The sequence below is a fragment of the Elephantulus edwardii genome, unplaced genomic scaffold, assembly GCF_000299155.1.
Source record: "Elephantulus edwardii isolate Elephantulus edwardi_28Jun2011 unplaced genomic scaffold, EleEdw1.0 scaffold00102, whole genome shotgun sequence".
NCBI lineage: Eukaryota > Metazoa > Chordata > Mammalia > Macroscelidea > Macroscelididae > Elephantulus > Elephantulus edwardii.
In genome coordinates, this window is record NW_006399852.1 from 8,435,541 (window position 1) to 8,450,281 (window position 14,741).

Below are 14,741 nucleotides of genomic sequence, written 5' to 3' on the forward strand. Positions count from 1 at the left end.
TCCAATTTTCCTACATTCATTCTTCTCACATTCCACGTTCCAATCACTAGCGTCTGCTTATAGCTGTTCTTCCTTCTCTGTTTCTATATCTGAAATCTCAGTCTCAATTGCCATGTCTGCTAGTCCAAGTTCTAGTCTAAGTGTGATCTATTGTACATAGTGTGTTCGAAGGCCTGCTATTTCAGAAATGGATGGCCAATCCTTTCTCCTAGTCTGTCTTAATTTTATTTTTTTTTAATAACAGTATCTGACAGACAAGCGTTTCATAGAAAAGAGCAGATGGAAGACACTCACCCAATTAGAAAAATGACCGATAGATTCAATGTTGATGCTCCCTCTTACCATGTATATCCTAACCCATCCCTTTCCCTACTCCACCAACATCCCTTTCTACTTCCGCCTACACCATTCAACACCTCTCTCCCCTGGACCAGCCCTTGATATGATGCTTAAATCTCAAGCCAGGAGTATTGCTGTGATTTTGGACACCTCATGCTGCTGCCAGTCTCTTAAATTAATAACTATGTACACTTCAAAATCCACACCTAGTAAAAATATTATAAATATTTATATGTATCATTGGAAGCAGGAGTGGCATCCACTTCCTAAATAACATGCCTCCAGAAACCCTATGAACTTTGATAAATGTTGGTAGTTGTAGAGGGGCTTCAAGCCTTTTTGTTCATAGGGTCGCTATGAGTCGTGCTTGACTCGAAGACAATCTACAACAACAGCATCATTAGTGAATACAAGAAAGGTTAATTCTTCATTGTTGCTGTTGTTATGTGCTGTCAAGTCACTACTGACCCTTTGTAAAATAGACTTGAAACCTGCTCTAACTTTACTGTCTCTGACACACCTACCCTCATTACTCCAGTCACTGAATCCATCCATCTCATTGTTGGTCTCCCTCTCTTTCCCTGTCCCTCCACCCTTCCAAGCATGATGTCCTTCTCCAAGGACTGGTCCCTCCTTGCAACATGTCCATAGTACGTCAGATGAAGCCTCAGAACCTTGACTCCAAGGAGCAGCCTGGTTTTACCCTCTCCAGTATAAACCTGTTTGTTCTCCTGGCAGTCCATGGTATACTCAACACTTTTCTCCAGCACAACAGCTCAAAGGCATCAATTCTCTTTCTATACACATTACAACTTCCTAGGCACAAACTTAAAGAATGACAGATCACCTAGGGTGGCACAGTAAGCCTCTCACTTTAGTTCTCTGTGAAGTGCAACTATCCAAACACAGTGCCCGCAGACCAACCTTCAGAGAATCTTCCTGAAAAGAGAAGTCTTCGTAGACAGCAGTGCTCAGCTCTGGTGTCTTCAGTGACAATTCAACATCATCCATGGAGTGTAACACTTTGTTAATTTCAACAAGGTAGTCTGTGGGAAGAAGTGAGGACCGAACTCCAGAAGCCAGTGGACTTGTTTTTTTCTGTTGAATAGGGACTGCCTACAGAAACACAAGTAACAATGCATTTATTGTTATTGTTGTTGCTGGGTGCCATCAAGTTGTGTACAACCCACAGTGACACTCAGATGTGAACAACAGATGTGAACCCAGCCCTATCCTGTGCCATCCTCATCATCTCGGATACACCAGAGCCCTAGTCAATCAACAACAACATCATTAGTGAATAAAAAAAAAGGTTTCTTCTTCATTGTCGTTGTTGTTGTTGTTGTTATTGTGTACCATCGAGTTGGAACTGACCCATAGCTGACCCTCCAGTGGGTTGTCTGAGGCAGTTAATCACACAGGAGGAGACAGCCCATCCTTCTCCTGCAGAGCAGCTGGTGGCCTCGAACAGTGTGCTTCGGGATTGCAGCACAGCTCCCTGCCACTAGGCCACCCTCCAAGGAAGAATGACAAATTGAAAAATAAAGTATAAGACTATCACATAAACGAATCCCTCAATTAGAGAGACAGACACAGTGGTGGCAGCAATGGCTGAGCACGGCGGAGGCTGTGGGGCTGGTACAGGACGGGGCCCTATGCTGTTCATAAGGTTACTATGAGTGCCAGTCCACCTCAATTCGTAAGCAGCTGGAATGTGGCTATTTACACATATTTTTAAATACTGAGACAATTCTGACAAGAGGATTTAGACATATTTATAAAAGGTACAACCGCACCCGTTCCTTGACACTTTCACTTTTCTATCAAGCTTCTAAAAATAATAAAACAAAAAATTACCAACCCAGTGTTGTTAAGTGAAGTCCACCTCCTAGCCACGCTCCCTGCCCGGGGTTTCTGAGGCTCCCACCCAGCCTGGGCAGGGCAAGATGGTCCAGCTTTCTCCCACAGAGCAGCTAATGAATCCTAACACTGCAGTTATCAGTCTCACACATTAAGCTCTACCCCACAGAGCTCCTTACTCCAAAAAATGAAACTCTTCAAAAATGTTACTAAAAATAATTACATACAATTTTTCACTGAGTTAATAACAGAAAACCTGAAAAACAGTAAACGTGAAAATCACTGCATCCCCTCAATAAAACCTCAAGGTTAAAATTGTCAAATAAGCAAAGGTGGTGGTGGGCACAGAGGTCTGCACTACTTTCCACCCAGAATTCTATTACATTACTGTTTTCATCAATAGATCGAGGGTCCTCGATATCCAGGTTAAAAGCAAGTTTGTAGAGTTCCTGGCTTTATGCATGGAATTAAAAACTATTCCCGATACAAATTTTGTTATCCTATGCTATATATTCAAGTGTTGTCAAGAATTTTACTCATATGTTTAAAATTTTTATTTTAAAGTAAACCAAAAGAATGCCGAACTCAGTAATGTATGTCCTCAAGAACCAGTTTAAAATTAAAATGTAAGCAATATCTTTTAAATAAGGAAATATAACCAAAACACATTTTTTTAACATTATTTTAAATGAGTTAGGTTTTTTGGTTTTGGGTGGTTTTTCTTCTGTTGTTTTGGTTTTTTTTTTTCTTTTTTGGAAGAGGACGAATTTAGTCTCAATTTCTCCCTCCTTTTAAAATTTAAAGTAAAAGAGATGCCATGCCAATATTTATAGGCTGAATGATCAAGTAGTTAACATGTTTGGCTGTTAACTGAAAGGTATGTGGTTCAAGCCCACCCAGTGGTATCTTTGAAGAAGGACCTATTGATTTACATCACAAAGCCCAGCCACTGAAGATGGATGGGAGCACAGATCTTCTCAAGCCCCCGTCAGGAGGCCATGAGTCAGAACTGACTCAACAGCCACTGGTTTCTGATCACATGGAAGGAGTAAAACAGAATAAGAACTCATTCTCATCTTTGGCTTTCCCATCTATTAACCAGTGTCATGGATTGAGTTACATATTACTCCACTGCTCTCCCCCTCTTGCCCTGAAGATACATTACTAAGATACTTGACTAAGCCATGATTCTCAGTATGATATAATTACCCTGAAAGTGATACAAGTATTTGGGTCTTTTCGTTCATAGGGTCACTGTGAGTCATCTACAACTCGACAGCACTGAACAACAACATAGGAGAGCTATGTTGGCCTGGTGGACAGAAAATAATGCTACCAAGGCAAAGATGGGTGATTTTAATCCGTGGCTCCCAGTTCTGGTTTTAATTGTTTTTTGTCAAACATTCTTCTTAGTGGTATAGCACTAGTCCATTTGCTGTACAGAGGTAACTCATGGTTGCTGTGATGCTAAACACAGTGACACTGATGTATCAACTGTGAGAATGGTCACCATGGTGGACAATGTTTGGTGGAGCTCCTGATTAAAATAAGCTTGGAAGCAGAAGTGGCATTCACTTCCAAAGTAACTTGCCTCCAGAAACTCTATGAACTTGGAGAAATGATGAAAGTTATACAAGTGTTCAGGTCATTCGTTCATATGGTCACTATGAGTCATCTATGACTCAAAGGCACGTAACAACAACAACAACATTAATGAGACATTATTACAGGAAGTTATGCAATGATGAAATTATCTCCTAACCTTCTACACTTATGTGTGATCTCATAGTGCTTAAAAGGAATGAGGGTAAGATGCAAAATCCTTTAATCAGCCCTGATTAGATGCAAGGGAGTTTCTCCAGGATGTTTGTGCCATCCTCATCTTACAAGAGATTAAAGGAGAGGAAATCTGGCAGAGAAAGATGAATCTCGGCACCATCAATAAAGAAATAGGAGTGGTTCATCTCAGGGTCCTGCACTGGGAAGCTCCTAGAAATTAGAGATACAAGCAGAGAGAGCCTTCAAGAGCCAGCACCCTGACTTCAGACATTCCCCTCTCCTGGGAGGCAAGGATGGAAGAGCATCACCTCTCACACGTTGGACATGTTGCTAGGAAAGGATATACCTTGGAAATGGATAACACGCTAGGAAGGGTGGCAGGTCAGTGAAAGAGAGCAAGACCCCACCCCCAACCCCCGCGAGGTAGAATGGCCCAGTGACTACTGCAATGGTTATCAGAGATAATGAGAATGGCACAGGATACAGGACAGGTTTCAGGTCTGTTGCTCATAGGGTCGCTATGAATCATACTGTACTTCAGAGCAACTGACATCAACAATAATCTATGAGCAAATAAATTACATGTGTCATACACTTGTAGTGTACCTGCTACAGTGGCTTAGATAGTTAAGGAGGAGTTCTGGTGGTGTTTCCAAACCAAAGGTGGTGCCTCTCTGGTAGGAGAAAGACTGGCAATCAACTCCCGTGTGATTTATAATCACTTGAAAATCCGCTGGAGGGTCAGCTATGATTCTGTTCTGACTTGACGACACTGAACTGTTGGGATAACTAGAACAGCCAGGACCACGCTGAGAGCTCATTTGTTTTCCAAAAACCCAAAAAGGCTCCAGACACCCAATGACATGATATGTGCTTGAAGGACATAAAGCTTTGTAATACTGTACTCACTCACCATCACGTGACAGGTGCCCTGAGAGGTGGAAACAGCTTTACACAACTACTACTAAAAGATAGAGAGTTTGAACTCACTCACAGGAGTCCAGGGAGAAGCTGGAAACCTGCTTCTGTAACAATTAGAGCTGAGAAAGCTTACACAGGAGCTCTACCCTGTGACCCATGGGGTGACCAGAAGCTGCAATCAATTAAATGGTAGTTGTACAGGGCACTAGCCCTGTGTTAGGTCTATCAACCCACTTTTATTAGATAACTGAGTCACTTTCATACCTTAACAAGTTCTATAAATCCAGTCACTCTGTGTTTATTTCCTATTTAAACAGCAGACTGTCATCCCACCAGCTTGTCTGTGTCTGAAGCTTTGGATTAAAAGGAGAAAGTCAATGATATTCTTAACAGAAAATTCCAAGTTAAAAAAAAAAATCTAATTATCTAGAATTTTTTATATTCAAACTCTAAAAACAATCTAAGAACTTTCTGAGCCTCTACGCTCTTGGAAAAAAGCACTACAAGATTTAAGCACTTGCTTTAATATTCCCAAAATAGATACTGTTTTTTCCTCTCTTGAGAGTGATCAATCAAAATGTCCTCAGAGGAAAAATAATGATCTGACCTGGACTTTGCTTCTAGGGGACTGTGTATGTGAGGAATGCTGCTAGGACACAAAAAATACAAAATACACCACAAGTTATAACTAAAAGTAGAGAGTGATACACAATGCAGTTCAGCACATACACCAAACTAGATTCCAGATATATTAGTCTATTCAAATAAATAAACGTCTTGGAGAGGGTGAAACCAAGTTTCTCCTTGGAGGCTAGGATTTTTAAGCTGCGTTTCACATACTTTGGTCATGTGGCCAGGAGGGACTGGTCCTTGGAGAAGGACATTATGCTAGGAAGGGTGGAGGGACAGTGCAGGAGAGGACGATCCCAGATGAGATGGATATAGCAACTAGGGCAAAGGGGGTAGGTGTGTCAGAGTCAGTGAGATTGTCTCAGAACAGGGCAGGCTTCAGAGCTGTTGCACACAAGGTCACTATGTGCTGTCGAGAGCACATAACAACAACATTCTAAATGATACTTCGTAAAAATATCCTAAATCTTTCTCAAATCTTGGGAAAAACTGAAACTATACAGAATCACAGAATGTAATCAACTCTCTGGAGGCTGAAGGACTTTTTCAATCTAGAACTGAAAGAAGGTGTGTCATTAAGTTGTGTACCCCAAAATATGTGTAATGTAACATGTAAGTGATGACCCCTCAAAATCTGATCAGTCAGCCAGTTTTCAGAGGCTTGCTAAGGGGGACAGCTCACGATGTCCCTGCCATTTAGCCAGCTTTGACCCTTAGGTGGCTCTCTATCCGGTTTCTGGGGCTGTAAATCTTTACAGGAGGGGGCTGTCTTTCTTCTGAGGATCAGCTGGTAGAGAAAGTGTCTGGGTTAGGGATACAACTCCTAAGGTCTACACCACCAGAGCTTCCTGAGGCAGGGTCACAACACCCTTCATCCCACCACAGCCCAGATCAGAGGAAGGGCCGTTTTCATGACATGCAGCTGTAACATCTTTTCTTTCTCAAGAAATAAGTGGAGAAGGAAGTGAGCAGAAAGGTAGGAACCTCAGTACTTTCAAGACAGAAGAGATGAGAGCAGAGCCCATTATTCAGAATTAATGTCCTGCACTGACAAACCTCCAGAATCAAGAGACACGAAGAGAAACACTTCAAGAACCACCATCCTGTATTTGGACTTCTACCCTCTAAAAGGTGGAAGGAGGAGTGGCATCCACTTCCATAACAGCTTGCCTCCAGAAACCCTATGAACTTGGAGAGAGGATGAAAGGCACCCAAGCGTCGGGGACTCTCCTTCATAGGGTCGCTATGAGTCGCCTGCGACTCGACGGCACTTAATAACAACAACAACCCTCTAAAGTGGGATTCTGGTGACTCGGTGGGTAGAAAGCTGTGCTGTCAGCCTAAAGGCAGGCAATTTGATTCCACCAGCTGCTCTATGGGAGAGAAATGGGAAATTTCCTGTCTGATTTACAAAATCTGAAACATGCTGGAGGGCCAGCTGTGGGTGGGCTCTGACTTGGCAGCAATGCTGGAGACAGAGATACTTCAAGACTATATAAGAATAAATTTCTGTTTGGTAAAGTCATTCATTTGTGCTATTTCTGTGAAGGCAGCATAAGGTAATTTAGACAGGAGGCATCACAGCCAAGTCAGTCTGAAGCATATCACAAGGTCGCAGGTCACACGAGGCTGCAGAACACACCCATGTAGACATCACCTGGGAGAGAGGGGTCACGTACTCAGGTTGGGGCACCAACAGAAAAGAGCTGGTCCTACAAGGGACTATCAAGGACAGATCACTGCAGACACCAGCACACCCACAATGCAGGTGGAAGAATGCCAGGAAGAGGGAGCTGGTCGTGAATCATGTCAGGTGCACAAACTGCACTACTGAAAAGCTAGACCATCTTTTGAAGTCACCAAGACTTCAATGTATAAAACATCAGGAGGAAGTCACTTCTTAAAGAGGGTCTTCTAGGTATAATGCATAGTTGCCGTTGTTATTGTTGTATACCATCAAGCTGAAACCGACCCATAGCTGACACTCCAACAGGTTTTGAGAGGCAGTTAATCGCATGGGAAGAGATTGCCCAACCTCCTTCCGTGTAGTAACTGAACCACGTGCCTTTCGAATTGCAGCACAGCTTCTTGCCACCAAGTCACCAAAGTTTCCTTAGGAACAAAAATAGATAACCAGAGGGCCCAAAGACATAGATGGAAGTGGAAGGACTGAAAGGATGTGGGGATAAAGAGGTAATCAAAGGAGACCCTGATGGCACAAATGTTAAGTGCTCAGCTGCTAACAAAAAAATCCAACAGTTCGAATGCACCTTAAGATTCCTGGGGGAAGAAAAAAAAAATTTTGGAAATCTGTTCCGATAATGATTTCACCCTGCAAACCCCTATGACGTAGTCAGGAATAAAACATTAAATCAAGCAACAAATAACAACTTATCAAATAGGAGGTAAAAACTAAGAGTATACAGATAATATGTTTCTTAAGAGACAACCAATAATAAAGACTAAGGTACTAATTTCAATGAGTCCCACTCCCTCAAATGGTGTGAACATGTAGTCAGTCTAGAAAAGAATGGAGACAGCATTCCAGGAGGTTTGTTTTGGAGTGTTCACAGACGCATCATGGAACACCTGAGTGGCAAGAGGCGTAGAGGTCTCTAAATTCAGCAGAGACCTTCCTCAGACCGTACCTTGACTTTACTGAACTTTGTGCGCAGAAGCATTAACTGCAAACGGATCTTCTCTTGTGTACTATCCTCCATGGGCTGATGTAACATGTGTTCTCCTCTCTGAAGGACTTCCTCAATCAGGGCTCTTTCCTCACCCACCTGAATGTTGAAAAGGAAAACACACGCTCAGAAGACAAATGTACAGAGTCACTAGATAATCAGTCTTCAGAAGATAGTTTTATTAAAACACAATTTAAATTAATGCTTAAAAGGCTAAGTTGGATGATACAAGGGTTTAATTCAGAAACAGAATATGCTTAATTTTAAAGACATTTATGATTCCATAAATCACCAGAGAATTTTCACATGGACACTCATCAGAAATTCACATTCCATCCTGTCATGTTTGTCATGTTATTTGGATAGGTATCAATGACGTTAAAAATAATTAACAGAAGAGAAAAATGACAATACATGGTTCTGAGCCTCTCTTTTAACCAACCTTTTCGTCTTCGCCACTGGATTCCAAATGCTTCTCCACAAGATTTAACATATTTTGTATGTCATTTTCTAATCTTTCCAAATCAGAGGAAAGTGCACTAGTGTCAACCGTTTCTGTGTCCGCCAAATATTGATATGATAATGGTTCCTGGCCAATGAGCATCTGTGGAAGGAAAACAGCCTTCTTTAAAGCTCATTCTTCCACACGGTCATGAAGACGCTCTTCCAACACAGCCAAGAGGGCAGGATGTCAAGAAAGGAAACAGCATTTATGTAAATTTCATTGTACGTCATGTTTAACAGAACAAGGTTATCACCAGTTCAAGCTTTTTTTTAACTGCTCATTTTCTCCAAACTCCAGTTAAGGATGTGAGCAGTGCTCAACCAACTGTGGCTGCATGGGTGTTTATATTCTGAGGCCACAGTGAACAGCGTGGACACTGAAGTTGTGACCCAAAAGCCATCTGTGCTGCAGAATTGAAGGCTGGGAGCCACCATCACAGGCATACCCCGTACAGAGTCTCCGTGGTTAACTTTTCCTAAAAGGAGGTCCCTTAGATTTTGATACTAGACTGTATAAGCCAAACAGGTTGCTGTCATGTGATGTCAAACCACAGCCAACCACATGCTACAGTGCAGAACTGATGCACAGGGTTCACTCAACCGTAATCTTATCAAGGGAGAACTCGATTGGCATAATGAGTTGCACTCCGACCCCAAAGGCTGAGGATCCCCAGTGGGACAAAACCATCAGCAGCTCCAAAGAAGAAAATTTATAACAACTTCCCCACTTTGCAATGCACAGCCTTGAACAGTCAAAAGAGCTTCACACTGTGAACTGGAACTGACCTGACCAAGTAGAAGTGGCATCCACTTCCTAAACAACTTGCCTCCAGAAACCCTATGAATTTTGACATATGTCAACAGTTATAGAGGGGCTTCAGGCCTTTTGTTCATGGGGTTGCTAGGAGTTGTGCTTGACTTGAAGGTAATCAACAACAACAACAATGGTACAATGAGTGGAATCAAGCCATCAACCTTTAGGTTTAATACTCCAGTACAAACCAGTTGTGCCAGCCCCCAACCTTCCCAGAAGTACTTCCTTCTCAGAACTCTACTTTCCAGACTCTATGTACACAGACAAACTTAACACGCATTTGACTGAAACTCAATATAACATTCCAATAAAATTAAGCACATAAAAATATTTTTCCATATTGACTGGGGAAGGACATGGACCACAGGTGTAAAAGCTGACCCAAATTTTCTGTAGGGTTATTTGGGAAATCTATTTAAAAGCCTTCATATGCATACTTTTTTACAACAATTTTAAGGAATTATAAGAAATGATCCTAAGGACAGAGTAAGATATGAGTGTAAAGATAAGGCTAAAAATATTTCAATCAGGCAATACTTATAAAAAAGACCAAGAAAAATTGAGTACTGACTTAGAAAATGAAAACAAACTGCAGAACAAAAAGGCATACAGCTTTAAAAATCATGTCACCGAGAAAATTTTAAAATGGAAAAAATCTTATTATCGTTACTATCGCATACACATACATATATTAAATCTTTCTTTGTTGTTCTCCTCACACTACACCTGAGACTTGAACATTTTTACAAAGGAAAATTGCCCATAAACATACTGAAATAAATGAGTTTAGATGTAAAGGTAAGGTCAAGGTTAAGGTAGGCAAAGGTTAAAATACAAGATTTGCTTTCTTTCTTTAGGTCATGAATAATCTAAGTATACCTTTATCTTGCAAAGCATAACCTGACATATTTTATCAGATATTTGCAATTAAAGCAAAGTTGAATGATATTTATTTCCCAGGTGCGGGGGTAGATCCCTCCTCCTAGATAATTCATTTCAGTGCATAACTCTCTAGAAGTCTGACAACTGAATACTTGAAAAATGCCAATCTAGGGCATAGTTGGGCTTCTAAAAAATGTTAGAATCCTATGAGAATAAACAACTGGTTTAAATGATGCCACCAAAATAAATTTTGTTCCAGACAACTGACAGAAAGTTTTCACCTTTTCTACTTAACATTTGCTGAGTACACACTACATGCCTGGCCTTGAGGACATTATAAAAATACTTCGTTTTCCTCTCTCACAGAACAAGGGTAATGAAATTATACATACACATTTTCAGAGAAAAACAGTACTAACACAAAATAATATATTTTCTTTTTAAAAAAGGAAAGCTTGCATCAATTACCCTTTTAAGTTTATAAAGCTATTTTTCAAAAATCATACAATCAGAAAGACTTCTTCTGTATCAGGTCTAAATTGAGACGTTGTTAACTTTTCAATTTATCAACACACAATCATGAAAAGGATGATCAAGTTTACTACCTATACAACATGAACATAAACTGCCATTAAAAAATGATGGGATGAAGTTAGAAAATTACTCTCAATATTTTTAATCAATTTCAACGTCAACAAAAGTCTGATATTTTCTCTCAAATGGTTGTTTTCTCAAATATGAACTTGTATTTTTTCACTTCTTCACCTGCACAATTACAAATAAACAAGGACAAATATCCTACTTGAATAAATTGTGGAAGCCTCATAAATTTAATTTTTAAAAACTGTGGCTTGATATATACTATGTAACAATGCATCATTTAGACACATACATAGAGAAAAAAATCCACAAAAATGGATTTACTCACCGTGGCACTGCGGATATGCTGAGACACCTTCTCAAAGTTTCTATTCAGTTCTGCTAACTTTGGTTCCACAAGTTCCCTCCTCGAGCCTCCACGTGCGTTCATCAAAAGAGCAGCTTCCTCGCGGACACTTTCAACTTGGACATTAGCATCATCCAACTCAGATACCAGCCGCTAATTTCAAGAAAATACAAAATTATCACATAGGAAAAATCAAGCCAAACATGAATATGAAATAAAACCTCCTGCCACCGAGTTCATCTGGCTCAAGGATTCCGGAACCTCCACCAGGTTTCTGAAGCTGTAAGCCTTGAAGAAGGGAGACGGCTCATCTTCCTTTCAACCAGTGGTGAATGGATTCAAACCACTCATCTTTCAATCAGCAGCCCACTTTGTTCTGCCCTATACCACTCAGACTCCTTAGAAACAATAGTATCAGTTCAACTCACTGCTGTCCTGTCAGAACTACCCCATGGCTACTCCTCCAATGGTGTCTGAGGCTGTAAATCAAATGGGAAGAAAATGCTCATCTTTCTCGTTTGAAGTCGCTGGTGGATTTGAACCACCACCACAGAGGTATAGCCCTAGTGAGACTCAACATGGACTTCCATTTCTCATACCAAAACCAAAGTGAATCAAGGCACTTTACTAGGTGAACAAGTAACTATGAGACTTCACAGAACAAAGACTGCACTAGCATGCTGCCCTCTCAAATGACAAAGTCCCCTTACGTTACCTTCACAATTTCCTCTCGTTTACTTGCTGGTTTTGTTTCAATCTCATCCAGCAGAGCTTCCGCTTGGTAAAGCCAAGTGCTCAGATGAGCTACATTCCCATCAAATACGTCCAGCTGCTTCTGATGGGTCTACAAAATAACAACACAATGTTGACATAAGCATACAAAATATTTCAAATGAAAAAGAATACAGTTGAATGTTGAAAGTAAGAAGGGCTTCTATCCTCCTGCAGTGAACATTTCAGCTAATAAACGTCACTCCTAAAAATTGCTGTTGTAAAAAAAAAATTGCTGTTGTTAACTACTTACTAAATGCCTATGATTGAGAGCTCAATAAAGAGAGTAGTAACATTTGAAGTTGAGATCTTTATTTGGTTTTATTTCAAGTATGTCTCCTTTATTCTTCATTCTTCCCTGTATTGCAAATAATCTCATTTACCCCATTTCAGTCATATTTTTTCAAAGAATCCATGTAAAGTGGTGGTGTTGTTGTTATGTGCTGTCAAGTCACCTGTGACTCACAGCAGTCTTAAACCCTGCTCTATCCTGTACCAATCCTACTGTCTCTGACATACGTGCCCCCAGTTCCCCAGTCATTGAATCAATCCATCTCATCGAGGGTCGTCTTCTCTTGTGCTGTCTCTTCACCCTCCCAAGTATCATGTGTCTCTCCAAGGACTGGTCCCTCCTTGCAACATGTCCAAAGTATGCGAGGCCAAGTCTCATTATTCTTGCCTCCAAAGAGCACTCTGACTGCATCCTCTCCAAGACATATCTGTTTGTTCTCTAATTAGCTAAAATAATTATTAAAACGGCTAAATCTGACCAAAGCAAAATTTTGACAAAGATGTAGGGAAAGAGAAATTAAAATCTTAACATTTGTATGTATTAGCAAAAAAAATATACTGTGAATTTTTTTTTCTGGTATTATATTTTCAAAGGAAAACACAAAATACGTCCTACTGAAATTAATTCATAAGCAAGAAATTATTCTAACAAATGAAAAATAGAATTTACAGTTCTGAAGAAAGCTATAGTACTTTAAAAAATGGACAGGAAAGGTGATTTCATGTATTACATTTTTGAGGGAGCACATACCAGTAGAGTACTGTACCAGTCTTCAGTCCAAGTTCGAACTCGGCTCCACCCGGCATTGAGGACACAGAGCTTCTCTTCCAGCGCAGCCTCACTGCCCTCTATTAAACTCTGGAGGGCAGCACTATTCTCTGTGATGGTATTTAAATCAGTCTTTTTCTTTTCCAGATCCTTCAGGACACTCTAGGAAATAAAATCACAGTGTCATTCGATCTTTCAGAGTATTATATAGAAAGCTTACACATTCTTACTTTTCTACACATAACCACACTAGGCTATGACTCCTAAGATAGGTTCGAATGTCAAACTCACTGCCATCAAGTTGGTTTTGACTCACAGCAAGTAGACTGCCCTATGTATATTCACTGGAGCAGCTAGTGGGTTTGAACTGCTGATCTTTTGGTTTGTAGCCAAATGCTTCACACTCTATGACCAGGGTTCCTGACAATACATGAAGGATTTACAAAATTCTTGAACTTATTAACACGGTGAGAGTTCGGAGTTCCTAATAAAAATTAAAATCTTTAAGAATGCATACACCAAAGAATATAACTCATATGTAAAAATTATAATATTTAAGAATAAACTTCATTAAGTACACAGACACACATTCTCAGTTATCTTGATCATAACTCTAAATAATTCTCTACATAAGAGTTCATTTCATGTTCAGTAACTAAAAGCCATCCAAGGAGAAATATCACAGAATTCACAATTTTAAAAGCCCTCATAATGAATTTATCTCTTAGATTATGAGAAGAAACTACTGAAAAGTCTATATTTAATTACAAGGATTAAACCTGGATTTAGGTGATTTAACATATCATCTGCTGTACAAACATTACATAAAATATCTTATCTTAGTAAGTCCCAGAATTACGTCTAAGCTGCAGTGTTAAAACTGTCTCAATAAACAAAAAACCCTCTGATGGTATAGTCATAATCTTATTTGCACATTCATAAATTTTACTAGGTATCAAAGAAATGTAAAGGGACTATCTGGTTCTACAATTAAAGCTACATTTTTTTTCAACCAAAAAAGCAACATGCTCATATCTAACCTTGCTATGCTCTAAAGAGCTAACAATTAAACTAGTCATTTCAAGGAGTTTGAGTTTTTTATTAAATCATGATATTTTTGAAAGGCACAAATAACCACACATTCACAAGAAGTCTGTGTTTAAATGCTTGCCTGCCCAGGTCAGTAAGCAATAGTGTATTTATGATGACAATGATGTATTTCTTTCAAATATTAGTTTCCAGAATAAAAACAATAAAATAGAAAAGACCACAATCATGTATTGCAAATATAGTAAAGTTTTCTGTATTTCCTTTAGAAGCTATATTTACTAGCTATAATAGTCTTTCATAAGTATAAGTAATTAAGTTTTAAAAATACATTATCTATGAGTATATATTTTATTTTAATATGTATATATATTTTAGTGAAAATAATGATATTTAAACTGAGGGTTCAAAGTGCTATTTAAATTTTGCACTGGAGCAATGGTGTCACTCTGGAGACTAAGGTGCATCTGATACAGGCTATGGTCTTTGCAATCACTTGTT

General features: G+C 39.7%; 1 protein-coding gene across 1 annotated transcript in view; it reads right to left on the reverse strand.

Moving 5' to 3' along the window:
• The window catches only part of UTRN (utrophin), a 704,039-nt gene that overhangs the window by 428,195 nt on the left and 261,103 nt on the right, over window positions 1-14,741 (reverse strand). Inside the window, exons 34-39 of the mRNA XM_006891679.1 lie at window positions 13,176-13,355; window positions 12,078-12,206; window positions 11,345-11,515; window positions 8,659-8,820; window positions 8,178-8,315; window positions 1,264-1,455 (exon numbers count right to left, since the gene is read on the reverse strand). Of these exons, the coding sequence (XP_006891741.1) occupies window positions 1,264-1,455; window positions 8,178-8,315; window positions 8,659-8,820; window positions 11,345-11,515; window positions 12,078-12,206; window positions 13,176-13,355 (972 nt within the window). The remainder of the gene's footprint in view (window positions 1-1,263; window positions 1,456-8,177; window positions 8,316-8,658; window positions 8,821-11,344; window positions 11,516-12,077; window positions 12,207-13,175; window positions 13,356-14,741) is intronic.